This window comes from Meriones unguiculatus, chromosome 12, assembly GCF_030254825.1.
Source record: "Meriones unguiculatus strain TT.TT164.6M chromosome 12, Bangor_MerUng_6.1, whole genome shotgun sequence".
Lineage (NCBI taxonomy): Eukaryota > Metazoa > Chordata > Mammalia > Rodentia > Muridae > Meriones > Meriones unguiculatus.
In genome coordinates this window covers 67,373,066-67,387,446 of record NC_083360.1, presented here as the reverse complement: position 1 = coordinate 67,387,446, position 14,381 = coordinate 67,373,066, and the positions used below count along the sequence as shown (strand labels likewise).

The window sequence follows — 14,381 nt, the reverse complement described above, 5'->3', positions numbered from 1 at the left end:
GGAAGTCCTTGCTAGAGCAATAAGACAGTTGAAGGAGATCAAGGGGATACAAATTGGAAAGGAAGAAGTCAAATTATCACTATTTGCAGATGATATGATAGTATACGTGAGTGACCCCAAAAACTCTACCAGGGAACTCCTACAGCTGATAAACACCTTCAGCAAAGTGGCAGGATACAAAATTAACTCAAAAAAATCAGTAGCCCTTCTGTATACAAAAGACAAAAGGGCTGAGAAAGAAATTAAGGAAACAACACCCTTCACAATAGCCACAAATGACATAAGGTACCTCGGAGTAACCCTAACCAAGGAAATCAAAGACTTGTATGAAAAAAATTTCAAATCTCTGAAGAAAGAATTAGAAGAAGATATGAGAAGATGGAAAGATCTCCCATGCTCATGGCTTGGTAGGATTAACATAGTAAAAATGGCCATCTTACCAAAAGCAATCTACAGATTCAATGCAATGCCCATCAAATTACCAACACAATTCTTTACAGACCTGGAAAGGAAAATTCTCAACTTCATATGGAATAACAAGAAACCCAGAATTGCTAAAACAATCCTCTACAATAAAAGATCTTCTGGAGGTATCTCCATCCCTGATCTTAAGTTGTACTATAGAGCAACAGTTTTAAAAACTGCATGGTACTGGCATAGAAACAGAATGGTGGATCAATGGAACCGAACAGAGGACCCAGAAATAAACCCACACACTTATGGACACCTGATCTTTGACAAAGACGCCAAAACCATACAATGGAAAAAAGATAGCATCTTCAACAAATGGTGCTGGTCTAACTGGATGTCTACATGTAGAAAAATGAAAATAGATCCATACTTGTCACCCTGCACAAAACTGAAGTCCAAGTGGATCAAAGACCTCAACATAAAACCAGACACATTAAATCGGCTTGAAAAAAAAGTGGGAAATACCCTAGAACTCATTGGTACAGGGGGAAACTTCCTGAACAGAACACCAACAGCACAGACTCTAAGAGCAACAACCAATAAATGGGACCTCATGAAACTGAAAAGCTTCTGTAAAGCAAAGGACACCGTCATCAAAACAAAGCGACCACCTACAGATTGGGAAAGAATCTTCACCAACCCTTTATCTGACAGAGGACTCATATCCAGTATATATAAAGAACTAAAGAAGCTGAAAAGCAGCAAACCAAGTAATCCACTTAAAAAATGGGGAACAGAGCTAAACAGAGAATTCTCTGTAGAGGAATACCGAATGGCAGAGAAGCACTTAAAGAAATGCTCAACCTCATTAGCCATTAGGGAAATGCAAATCAAAACAACCCTGAGATTTCACCTTACACCCATGAGAATGGCCAAGATCAAAAACTCAAGTGACAACACATGCTGGAGAGGTTGTGGAGAAAGGGGAACCCTTCTCCACTGCTGGTGGGAATGTAAACTTGTACAACCACTCTGGAAATCAATCTGGCGCTTTCTCAGACAACTAGGAATAGCGCTTCCTCAAGATCCAGCCATACCACTACTGGGCATATATCCAAAAGAGGCTCAAGTACACAAAAAGGACATTTGCTCAACCATGTTTGTAGCAGCTTTATTTGTAATAGCCAGAAGCTGGAAACAACCCAGATGCCCCTCAACTGAAGAATGGATGCAGAAATTGTGGTACATCTACACAATGGAATATTACTCAGCAATGAAAAATAAGGAAATCATGAAATTCGCAGGTAAATGGTGGGATCTGGAAAGGATCATCCTGAGTGAGTTGTCCCAGAAGCAAAAAGACACACATGGTATATACTCACTCATATAGACATACAACATAGGACAAACCCACTAAAACCTGTGCATCTAAAGAAACTAAGCAAGAGAGAGGACCCTAACTAAAACGTCCAATCCCGATCCAGAAAGGCAAAGAGGATGGACATCAGAAGAAGAAGAAAACAGGAAACAACCTAGGAACCTACCACAGAGGGCCTCTGAAAGCCTCTGCCCTTCAGACTATCAAAGCAGATGCTGAGCCTGATGGGCAACTGTTGGGCAGAGTGAACGGAATTTTAGGTAAGAACTGGGAAATAGTAAGAGCTGGAGAGAACAGGGTCTCCACAAGGAGAGCAACAGAACAAGAAAATTTGAACATAGGGAACTTCCCAGTGACTCATACTCCAACCAAGGACTATTCATGGAGATAACCTAGAAACCCTGCACAGATGTAGCCCAGGGCAGTTCAGAGTCCAATTGGGTTACATAGTAATGTGAAGAGGGACTGCCTCTGACATAATCTGATTGGCCTGCTCTTTGATCACCTCCCTCTGGGGGGGGGCGTTTGCAGCCTTACCAGGCCACAGTAGAGGACAATACAGCCACTTTTGATGTGAACTGACAGACTAAGATCAGAAAGGAGAGGAGAACTTCCCCTATTAGTGGACTTGGGGAGTGGCATGCAAGCAGAGGGAGGAGGGAGGGTGGGATTGGGATGGGAGGAGGGAGGGGCATATAGGGGGATGCAGAATGAATAAAGTGTAATTGATGAAAAATTTAAGAAAAAAAGGGAAAAAAATAATTTAAGAACCTTAAATGACTTTCAAAATGGGAGGAAAACATGGAGTTAGTCAATTGGCATGGAGCACGTCTCGCCCCTGGGGGCAATGGTCTCCTGAACCTACTCAGACCTCGGACACCACCACTGCTAGTTCTAGAACTGACGCAGGATGTTCCAACGAGGGGTTAAGGCTTCTCATAATATTTCCTATAAGCCCACACCTGTTTGTCTATATCCCCCATTTTTATTCATTATTAGCCAGATAGAGCCAAGTAATTGTGGTAATGATACTCGCTTTTTTTTAAACCCCAATGCTAGTAAAGTTAGGTATGCCCTGGTTACTCGCATGCCTCACTGGATGCCTATGCCCATTGATGCCCCTCACGCTATGACTCTCTTCAGACAGAAAAGGGATCTTGGAACTACAGCCACCATTGTTACTACCATCTCATTGACGGCTGTTGGAGCTACCACCAGGGCATTAGCCATGAGTCATACTGGGCAGACTGCTCAGACCCTGAATAATCATTTAGCCAATGTAGCTCATGCCTTAGTTGTACATAAAGGAATTAATGCTCAACTAAAAGGAAGCTTGATGGTGTTCAATCAGAGGATTGACCTCTTGCAGGAGCAAATTGATACCCTATGGCAAATCGCTCAACCTGGCTGTCAATGAAAGTATGCTGGACTTTGTGTCACTAGCATACAACATGAGAATTTTTCCTGCGCTGCAAATCTGTCTAAACAATTGTCGAGCTATATTTTAGGTAATTGGACTGGAGAATTCGATACTACGATGGAGCAGCTGAGAGTGGCCATTGTCACAGTAAATTCTACCGGAGTGGACGCAGGACTAGCCACAGGATTATCAACATGGATTGCTGCAGCCATGAATCATCTGAAGGAATGGGCGGGCATGGGAGTGTTAGCAGGCCTTCTGGTGTTGGTCTCCTTGGTTTGCCTGTGGTATATATGCAAGATTAGAGTCTCACAACAGTGTGATGCAGCCATGATCATTCAGGCCTTTACAGCCATTGAAGCAAGACATTCTCCCCAAGCATGGTTGGATACCATAAAAAGCTAAAATGATACGCTCAGGATGCGAGGCTAAGCACTGCACTCAGGGTCAGCCGCTTTGGACCCAGAGAAGAGCATGTCTGATTGCATGCGGGTTGATGCCCCAGGTCCCGCCTCTGAGAAAAAGGTATCGGACGGGTCCGATGCTCTTTGGGTGGATGACACCTAAATGAACATCTGTACAAAGTCCCAATTTATTTCTAATATCAGAGATCAGACCTCTACTCTTGCCTGATGCGTCTAAAACAAAAAGGGGGAACTGTAGAGAGCTGCAGAATGCTATGCCTTAAAGATGGAGCTGGTTTCCGCCTTCCACCTTCCCGATGGTGAGTGCTCTCTGTCAGGAACAACTCCACATTTGGCTAAGGCCGAGGATCTGGCTTGCTTCCATGTATGTGGACCTATCTGCATTGCCCCCGTGGCATGCCTGGGTTGGCTACCCAGAGGCTATTTAAGCTGTGGGCTGGCTTTCCCCGGGGTCCGAGGATTGTTCAATGTTCCAGAATAAACTGCATTGAAAAAAAAAAAAAAAAAAAAAAAGAAAGATATGAAATAGACAACTTTAAAGATGAACTCAATGTAAAAAGGAAGGAAGATATCTTATCTCACAGAAATATCATTGGCAACCAATATATAACATAGACATTTCTAATCTTAAAGATGAAGATATTAAGTTTTACTTTTTATTACTATATCTGAAGGAAGTTGTAGAACTGGGTCAAGATAAAGATGTCTTTTAGGAAAGACACAGCTTCTGGCTGTATGCCACATAAAGGTTTTCCCAAGAAAATTAGATGAGGAAAGAAAAGGAAATAAAAATTTGCCAGGCTGCATCAGGGACAGTGACCAAAGATTTCATACTTGACCAGAATCTTGAAATGTCCTTGGTTTTGTTCCTCTATTACTATATAATTAACTCATTATTAAAACTCACTTTTCATTTGTACATAAAAAAAAAAAAAAAAAAAAAAAAAAAAAAAAAAAAAAATTAAACTTGCCAATTTGTTTCTTTTGTAAATATTTATGTTCACTGCTTCGAAATACAGTTGAGAGCAAGGAAGCAAGCAAACTGTACTTATCAGAGGATGATTTTCTTTTCTTCTTCCTTTTCTTTTTTTTTTTTTTTTTGTTTGTTTGTTTGTTTGTTTCTCAGTGTCACACAGCCTTGGCTTGGCTGTCCTGAACTCACTTTGTAGACTGGCCTGGCCTCAAACTCACAGAGATCCACCTGCCTTTGCCTCCCTGACTGCTGGGGTTACAGATGTGCGCCACCACACCCCAGTGTCAGCTAGCACCTTAAATTTTTAAAACAGAATAGAAGTATCTACAATAGCTAGAATTTAAAGGTAAGTAATTATAAGTGAAAGTGATCTTCTCTAGCATAAGACTGGCCATAAAGACCAGAGAATGACAGAAAAGGAAGCAGTTATCAAAATATAGTCAAAATCAAAATTATATAAAGTATAAAATATATATTTGATATATCAAAAATATAGTTAGAGTGAATGGTCCAGGATTAAAAGAGATAAACCTTAAATACTTTTGTTTGATTGATAGACACCAGAACATAACAATGTGTCCTAAACTCTTCATTTTTTTAATTTATTCTTTGAGAATTTTATATGTGTATTCAATGTAATGTATCATAAATGAAAGAATGAAATGTAATCATAAATCATATCCATCCCTAACTTACCCCCTCTTCTACCTCCCAGACCCCCGAAACATCAACTTCCCAGCTTCTTGTCCTCTTCCTCCTCCTCTTCTTCCTCTTCCTCTTCTTCATAACTAAACCCCTGATACCTGTTAGTGCTGCCGTATATGCATAGGTATAGGGCCATCCACCGGAACATGGACAACTTAGCAGCGGCCACATCGCTAACTACATCCACTAACTACATCCACTAACTACATCCACTAACTACAACTCCTTCTGTCATAACATAAACATGTTCTGAACAACATGAACTGGAACATTTTCCCATATGCCCCACAACACAACTCTGTTTTATATCCTCAAACTGCAAGTTTTAGAAGTTCAAGCCCCACAAGGGAAAGCTTCATAAACTCACAAGAGGATTATCTATCTGGACAGATGCTTATTCCTTGCCCTGGATCCTTCTTCTTGGTCTGAAACATATTCCACAATGCTTCAGAGAAGAGTCTATAGAATGAAGTAACTGGTTGCTTATAGCAATAGTCATATTGTCATGTTTCTCCCAGCTCAACCCCTTCCCAGCCTGCTTCCTGAGGTCACATTTGTAAATGAACTCTATTCTCCGACCTTTTTTGCTTTTGTGAGAACATAGGCTTGCTTGACCTTTAGAGAAACTCAGTTTAACCCAGAGCTTGGCTAGAGAGAGGAGGAGGAGTAAATGCCTTTATAACTAGCTACAGGTGTCACAAAGTTCTTAATGACAGAAAGTATTTGGGATCACATTTTTGGTCCTCAGGTCAAAGGACAGATATAACTGAATGCCCATATATCAGGCACTAATAGCATATGCTGGCCTAGACAGGCTACTGCTAAGATGGGCCTTCTTCTCAAGAACTTGACAGTCTTTGCCATAAACATGCCTTTTAAAAGAAAGTGAAAGCCAGTGTAATAAGTTCTGTATCCCACAAAAGACCCAAAGGGGAGGACACACACATTCCCTGAGAACCACAGAAACATCAGGGCCTGACCTCTGCCAGAATGGACTCTGCCAGCTATGTCCACAGACCATTCTTCCTAGGGATGCTTCAACTGACTCACACAGAACAGTGAGGTGAGTCATCCGGTGAAGTTCTTAGAACCTGGCCATTCCTCACCTTGTTAAGCCACCATGTTTAGTCTGTTCTACACTTGGATATTTACCCAGCTTCCTCTAAATTACCCAGTTTCCTCTAAATTACCCAGTTTCCTCTAAATCAATAGTATTTTTGCTGATAAGGATATTTTGTTGATAGGGATAAATTTATTTTGTTTGAAATGAAAAGGCCTGAAAGAAACAAGCATTTCAATTGATGGGTGAATGGCTCACCTAAAGCCAAATCCAGCAAACCACACAGTCTGAGAAACAACTTAAAGTGTGTAAGGACACTCCTCCCACAGAAAGGCTGAAAGAGGGCAATGAGAAGAGAATGGATATGCTAATATTTAAACTGAATGTCCAGGAGATGAACCCAGCAGAATGGTGATGAATCATAGCCTCAAAATACACAAGAAGGCTATTTTATTCTCCTTCAAACCAATGTACATTAGGCATTAAAGATTCACAAATTAATTTTCAGCATTTAGGAACATTAGCCATGAGTAACAAGAAACTTCATAACAAATATTACATATGTATATATACATATATACAAATATATATATTCCGACTATATATATATATATGACTATAGATATATGGCTGTTTGATTTAGGGCTTTTGTTTTTTATGTTTGTTTCTTTGTACTGACATAGGATCTCACTAGGTTGCTCTGGCTGGCCTAAAATAATGATGTAGAAGGCTGGCCTCCAACTCACAGAGATCCACCTGCCTCTGTCTTTTGTGAGCTGGAATTAAAGCTGTGCACCACCACACCCAGCCTTTGTTATTTGTTTTGAGGTATGATCTCCTTCTGTAGGCCAGGTAGGTCTAGAACTCACTATTTATCTCAGCCTAGATCCAATCTTACAACAACCCTCCTGCTTCAGCTGCCCATGTAATAGGATTACAGGTATAAGTCATCACACACTTGATTCCCAATAGCCTGTAAATAAGGTCCTATAAAAAATATTTATCTTACTCTGCTAGAATTGCTTATTTACATGCTTATATCTTGAGATCACAGAATATGTAGGTTCTAAAATATAACAATTATTCAATATTTATATTCCATATAAAAAGATAGGAATGAGGTAGACTTTTAAGTGATGACACAGATCATTTAATAATTCACTTTATAATAAATATCTCTAATAGTATGATGTAAGAGCATGAGATCACCTCTGACATACAATAAGCTACATAAACACAGCCACCCAGTTTGTCAAAAGCTTTCGAAGTGCTAATTAGCACATTAAAGGTTTACCTTGGCCTTACCTCCCCAACAAGCTTGACACTGTGCTCTAACAGTTGAATTAAAGACGAGCATTCCCCAGTGATCTTTAAGCTGACCTCACACATACAGATTAACTGAAGGGTCAGCTGGGTGAGCTGACTTTTCCAGAAGACGGGATGGCGCAGAAGGCTCAGATAGACTTCCTCGATGAACAGCATCGCCTCTGTTGTCTGCATCAGATCTTTCATCTGTTGAAGGAAGTTACGCTGGTTAAAAATACAGAATAGCTTTAAGCTGTACAAGAAGTTGTCAACAGAACAACTTTCTCAAAAGCTACAAAAATTCGAAGGAGACATAGTTATGTAATTGTGAGTGTTCAACTTCGAAGTTCTAACTTCCCCTTTTGTCACTAACAAAAGTACAATTTTTATTGCCTTTGCTGTTCTTGTCTCACACAAATTCCACAGCCAAATGCTCTGCCATTAAGTGACACTCCCAGCACAAATTCTTTTTATTTTTCTAGCTTCTTTGGAAAAAGATGTCTTGAGGACATCACCTCAAAGCTGGTTCTGAATTCTCTCACAGGTCAACACAGACATCTGGTCTTAGGGTCAGCTTTCTCATTGTGCACTACTAAGTTCTCCCTCTTCAAGCCTTGCCTGACACATCACTTAGCCCAGGAGAGAATGTAATAAAAGACCATATTTAAATGCTAGGTGTCTTCTCAACAGGCTAATGCATTAGACAGGAAGGGCTGAGGTGCCCTTGGAAATACCAATTCAATTTACTCCCTGCTGCTTTGTTCAAGGTTCTGGAGTTAAGGGTGTGGTCCTACTCACAGCAATCCCGATATTTCCCAGGGATTAAAAACAGTGAACCCTCTGCTCCAGTCAGGATGTTTGTGTGTGGTAAGAGAAAAGCCAGTAGTTTCACTACTGCTTACCACCCATTAGAGAAAGAGAACTCAATACGAATTATACACAACTAAGAGTTCCTAGAAAAATTGGAAAGATTCCAAAAGACAAAGGCGAAAGAAAGAACACACAAAAGTAATTTATAAATAAAATACCAACAGCCCAATAGCTAAATTATTTTGTTCTTTTCAAATTACATGTATTTATTGTATGTGCAGGTGTGCACGCATGCAGCACAATGCACATGTGGACGTCACAGACAACCTGCAGCAACTGGTTCTCTTCTTCTGTCATGTGGGTCCCAAAAATCAAACTCTGGCAAACAGTTTTACCTGCTGAGCCATCTCACTGACCCTATTTTGTTCTTTCGCAAACATAAAACAAAAAAGTTCAAAGGCTGCTTACAAAGAGATAGACTAGATGCAAAAGCTTGTAGTTTATATGGTGGTTTTATTTCCTTGAATGTATTTGTTGCATACTGGTAACTTTTCATTACAAAAAATAATCTCAGCTTATCTTTAGCATTATCAAAATTCACGAGAATAAATTTGAAGTAATAGATCACCAATTGTCTGAGAAAGCACCAAATTGATTTCCAAAGTGGTTGTACAAGTTTACATTCCCACCAGCAGTGGAGGAGGGTTCCCCTTTCTCCACAACCTCTCCAGCATGTGTTGTCACTTGAGTTTTTGATTTTAGCCATTTTGATGGGTGTAAGGTGAAATCTTAGGGTTGTTTTGATTTACATTTCCCTGATGGCTAATGAGGTTGAGCATTTCTTTAAGTGTTTCTCTGCCATTCTATATTCCTCTACAGAGAATTCTCTGTTTAGCTCTGTACCCCATTTTTTAATTGGATTACTTGATTTGCTGCTGTTTAACTTCTTGAGTTCTTTATATATTCTAGATATTAGCCCTCTGTCAGCTATAGGGTTGGTGAAGATCCTTTCCCAGTCTGTAGGTTGTTGTTTTGTTCTGACGACAGAGTCCTTTGCATTACAGAAGCTTTTCAATTTCATGAGGTCCCATTTATTGATTGTTGCTCTTAGAGCCCATGCTGTTGGTGTTCTGTTCAGGAAGTTGTCTCCTGTGCTGATAAGTTCAAGGCTCTTCCCCACTTTTTCTTCTAATCGATTTAGTGTATCTGGTTTTATGTTGAAGTCTTCTCAGGATCCAGCTATACCACTCCTAGTCATATATCCAAAAGATGCTCAAGTATACAACAAGAGCATTTGCTCAACCATGTCTGTAGCAGCTTTATTTGTAATAGCCAGAACCTGGACACACCTCAGATGTCCATCAACGGAGGAATGGATACAGAAATTGTGGTACTTTTACACAATGGAATAGTACTCAGCAATTAAAAACATGGAAATCATGAAAATTGCAGGCATGTGGTGGGATCTAGAAAAGATCATCCTGAGTGAGGTATCCCAGGAGCAGAAAGACAAACATGGTATATACTCATGTATAAGTGGTACTAGACCTATAAGATAGGATAAATATACTAAAATCTATACACCTAAAGAAGATAAAAAAGAAAAAGGACCCGGGGTAAGATGATCAATGAGATGGACATTGGATGTAGGAAAAAACAAGCAACAGGACAGGAGCTTACCACAGAGGGCCTCTGAAAGACTCTACCTAGCAATGTATCAAAGCAGATACTGAGATTCATAACCAAACGTTCGGCAGAGTGCAGGGAATCATATTAAAGAAGGGGGAGTTAATATGACCTGGAGAGGACAGGAGCTCCACAAGGACCAAATATATCAAGGGTCTTTTATGAGACTGTTTCTCCAACAAAGGACCCTGTATGGATATAACCTAGAACCACTGCTCAGATGTATCCCATGGTAGCTCAGTATCCAAGTGGGTTCCCTAGTAAGGGGAATAGGGACTATTTCTGACATGAACTCAATGGCTAGCTCTTTGACCCCCCCCCCAAGGGAGGAGTAGACTTGCTAGGCCACAGAGGAGGACAGTGCAGCCAGTCCTGAAGATACCTGATAAGCTAGAGTCAGATGGAAGGGGAGGAGGACCTCCCCTATTAGTGGACTTGGAAAGGGGCAGGGATGAGATGAGGAGGGAGGGTGGGATTGGGAGGGAAAGGGGGAGGGGGCTATGACTGAGATACAAAGTAAATAAACTGTGATTAATATAAAAAATAAAAATTATTAAAAAAAGAAAATAAATCACATGGATAACATGTGATGTAACAAGAATCATTTATTTTTAAAAAAAAAACAGTTGCACATACATAAAATGAAAAGCAACTGGTTGAAGAAGAAATTAAACGTGTGTCTTACTGACCATTGTCTTATCCTAAATCAACTGCACGGTGGAGGGGATGTTAGTTCTCAAAAAATAGTGGTAACTTCAGTGTGCTTCCTTCCTGGTGTCTAGCATATACTGGGCCATATTCATAACAACCGTATTCAGCTTTCTCAGGAGTACATACAGAGCGCCTATTAGTACACTACAACAGTGAACAGTGAAAATTCTGGAAGCCATTTCATGGGAAGAAAGTGTATTTTTGTGTGTTGTTGTTGTTGTTGTTGTTTTGTTTGCTTGTTTGTTTTTAATGATACCCAACAAACAGAGAGGAGGGAGACAGGCAGAAAAGAAGAGAGAGAGAGAAACCAAATAAGACCAGACACAGAGAGAAGGTTTTATGCTTGTGTTTTATTATAGGAAGAAGGGAGACTAATGAGTAATTATTTAATGAAAGTCAATAGAAGCAGTTGAAAACAGTATACTTCTCAGGAGTATAATCATTGGCTTGGGTGGTCATTGTTTAAGGAATGTAAGGAATACCTTCCACAAGAGAAGAACTAGATTAGGCAGCCTCTATAACTCCTAGTTCTCATTCTTTCCCCTAATAAAACAGATGATACATGATTAAATTTAATGTTTCCCTTTTATGTCTCAGCTATCTCAGTTACAGTAAAAAGCCAGGGTCTCCCAGAAACATTCTTTAGTATGCTTCTACAAGCATCTTCTACAATGAAAAAAGCAAACATTTACCAAACCACAGAGAACATGGTAATAGAGGTGTGGTCAGGAAAACTGCCCCAGTTGAAGACCTTCTGCCTATGTATGCTTTATTACCCACGTGAAACAAAAGCTTAGAAAAAGCCACTGGAGAATTCTTTTTAATTAACTTTTCTCTGCCTTGATTACAGGAAAGCACATTTATGAGCCACAGAGGAAAGATTCACTCTAGTCACTCCTTGCTAACACAGACTTAAAGCAGGTCATCTGTGACCCAAAGTGATCACTTTGAAATATATCCTCAGATTCTTTCCATCAGCTGAGCTGCATGGCGCTCAGATCCCCACAAATGGCCTGACCTTGATCATGAAATGGAAGAGCCTGACAAGCCACTACACTAAAATCATACAGCACACTGGCAACTGTGTGTATTTTAATCTACAGTCATTGGGATAGTAACTAAAATTTCTCTCTCCCCTCAGTCCCTTAGCACTTTGGTCATAACTCTCTACAACATGATCTGTCCATCTACAAGGAATTATGGTAAGTGACTTACTAACTCATTTCTTACACTGTGGGTTTCCAAAGCACAAGAGAAAGGGCCACCAATGGATCCTAATGGGACAGGTTAAACCTTGAATGTAGCACTCGGTAAACCAGGTTCTGAATCCTCAGAGTAGACCTTCTCACAGACATGCTTTTGTTCAATTTGCACAGAGGTGTTTTATTTTATTCTGTTCTTGTTTTCTTCTACATCTTAGTATCTAGCACAAAGAGAGAAAACATTCTCTTCCCTAATGAGTCTTAAAAGAGTTTCATTACCACTAATCCCAAAATGGATGGGATTTATACTTCAGTAAATTTAGTTCATACAGTGTGTACTATTAAATCTGGATTTTATTCCTTTATATTCTATGAGATAGTGCCAGCATTTCAGATGGTCTCCCAAGTTTGTCCAATCACCTAGGCTCAAGAACTACCTTGTGTGACCTAACAATAATCAACACTCACTTGCGCTGATATTCACATTAAGGAAGGACAATGAACAGTGAAGAGCCTTACCTGCAAGCATGGAACCATGTTACAGCACAACTGAAGTATGTGCTGCTCCAACACTGACGGCTGTGCTTCATCACAGAGACCTCTGGGCTGAAGTAAGACTTTGAGCAGGGACAGTCGGAGCTTAGCATAGTCTGGTAACTGGGATGGTTCACAATACAGATACCACAGAAATGGGGCCATTATTTGGACACACGAAGCTTCCGACCTGCAAGTCATGTAATGTGTCAGTCAGTCACTGAGTTAAATATACTAATGTCATTGGAAGAAACAGCTCTCACCTCAGAGGAATAAAAGACAAGGTTTACTCTGGATCAAAAGCCAAGTGACCATGACCCAGAAACATACATTTAGGTCTCCCAAATGAAAAGCTCCAATGAGGAAACATGTTCACAGAGTGTGTATGATATTAAGACCAAGAAAGATAAAAATCAAGTCATTTTTAAAATACACTGCACAAACATCAGAGAGGCAGTTAGAGCAAGGTGGGAGACTCTTTCCTGTAAGCCTCAGATGTTATGATGATATTCTTAGCTTTGCAGATGGTGGAAGCTACAGCTCTGCTGAGTAAATAAATTCCAACAGGTTTTTGTCTGTCACAGGAGGTTAGGACCAAAACAGGGGTGGACAAGAAATAGACATTCATGGGGCTAAAGGTACCCAAAATCTAATTGTAATTAGACTCTGGAACTACAATATTCCAACCTCCCCACAGCACTGTAGTTGTAAACAGTCAACCCACCTGTACAGACAGCTTTTTTCCAGGAACTCCCCTGCACACTATCAAGCAGTCAGTGGCACATGCCAACCTATAGCTTGTGGCGCATGATAAGCCGGCATTGCATCAAGTAGCTTTGAAATGCGCCCTGACCTAATGGGATCTTAGGTAGACATCCCTTGTGCCATGCAGGGAATGACTCAGGGATAGGAGGCACTAAGCCAGGTTACCAGGACTAAATGACGCGTTTTGCACTTTAGAATAGTGTTAATGCTTTAAAACCAGTCTATGGTGAATGTCAGAACCCTCTCAAAACATTTATTAGAATTCCAGCTATCAGTATCTCTCCAGGGGAATTATATAGGCATGCACTTGTAGGAAAAGTTTGTAGATCATACATATATACATATATATTCCATACAATCATCCTATTACTGTGACAGTTCATATTTATAATAGTCTATGATTTTCTTTTCCAAATTTTAATTACCCTCAGTCAAAAACAACCTGAAAGTATTTAATGGACAGTTCCATAAAACTGAGTAGCATGAGAAACTGCCAAACCATCATGTTCTCTCCTCCAGGACATGAACCAAACGTACTGGTCACGATAGTCTGGGCCAGCAGTACTCAACCAGTGGGTCTCAGCCTTTGTGGGGGTAGGCTGGTTGAATGAGCCTTCCAAAGGGGTCACACATCAAATTCACACATTATGGTTTCTAACAATAGCAAAATTATGTTATGAAGTAGTAACAAAAATAATTTTATATTTGAGGTGGGTCCCCACAACATGAGAGACTGTATTAAAGGGTCACAGCATTAGAAAGATTGAGAACCATTGCTCTAGGCCATCATGGCAGCCACCTTGGTGTCAGATCAACTGTCACAATACTGTCTGTGCCCAGGTAACCCTATTTTTCCAACAAGGATGCCAACAAAGAAAACAGGGGTTATGGAAGTTTGAAAGTGCCAAGAAAAAGCCATAAAGAGCTTCCTTTCATGAACAAGTGATAGCCCTCAACTTAATAAAGAGGAAAACATGCTCAAGTTACTAAGATTCA

General features: G+C 40.2%; 1 protein-coding gene across 3 annotated transcripts in view; it reads right to left on the bottom strand.

Moving 5' to 3' along the window:
* The window catches only part of Focad (focadhesin), a 315,631-nt gene that overhangs the window by 220,859 nt on the left and 80,391 nt on the right, over positions 1-14,381 (bottom strand). For 2 of the 3 annotated variants that reach the window (XM_060365822.1, XM_060365823.1), the window contains exons 7-8: positions 12,606-12,810; positions 7,678-7,884 (exon numbers count right to left, since the gene is read on the bottom strand). In XM_060365822.1, coding sequence (XP_060221805.1) covers positions 7,678-7,884; positions 12,606-12,810 — 412 coding nt within the window. Of the gene's footprint in view, positions 1-7,666; positions 7,885-12,605; positions 12,811-14,381 lie in introns of those variants that run through there. The other variant, XM_060365824.1, reaches the window with a different exon arrangement.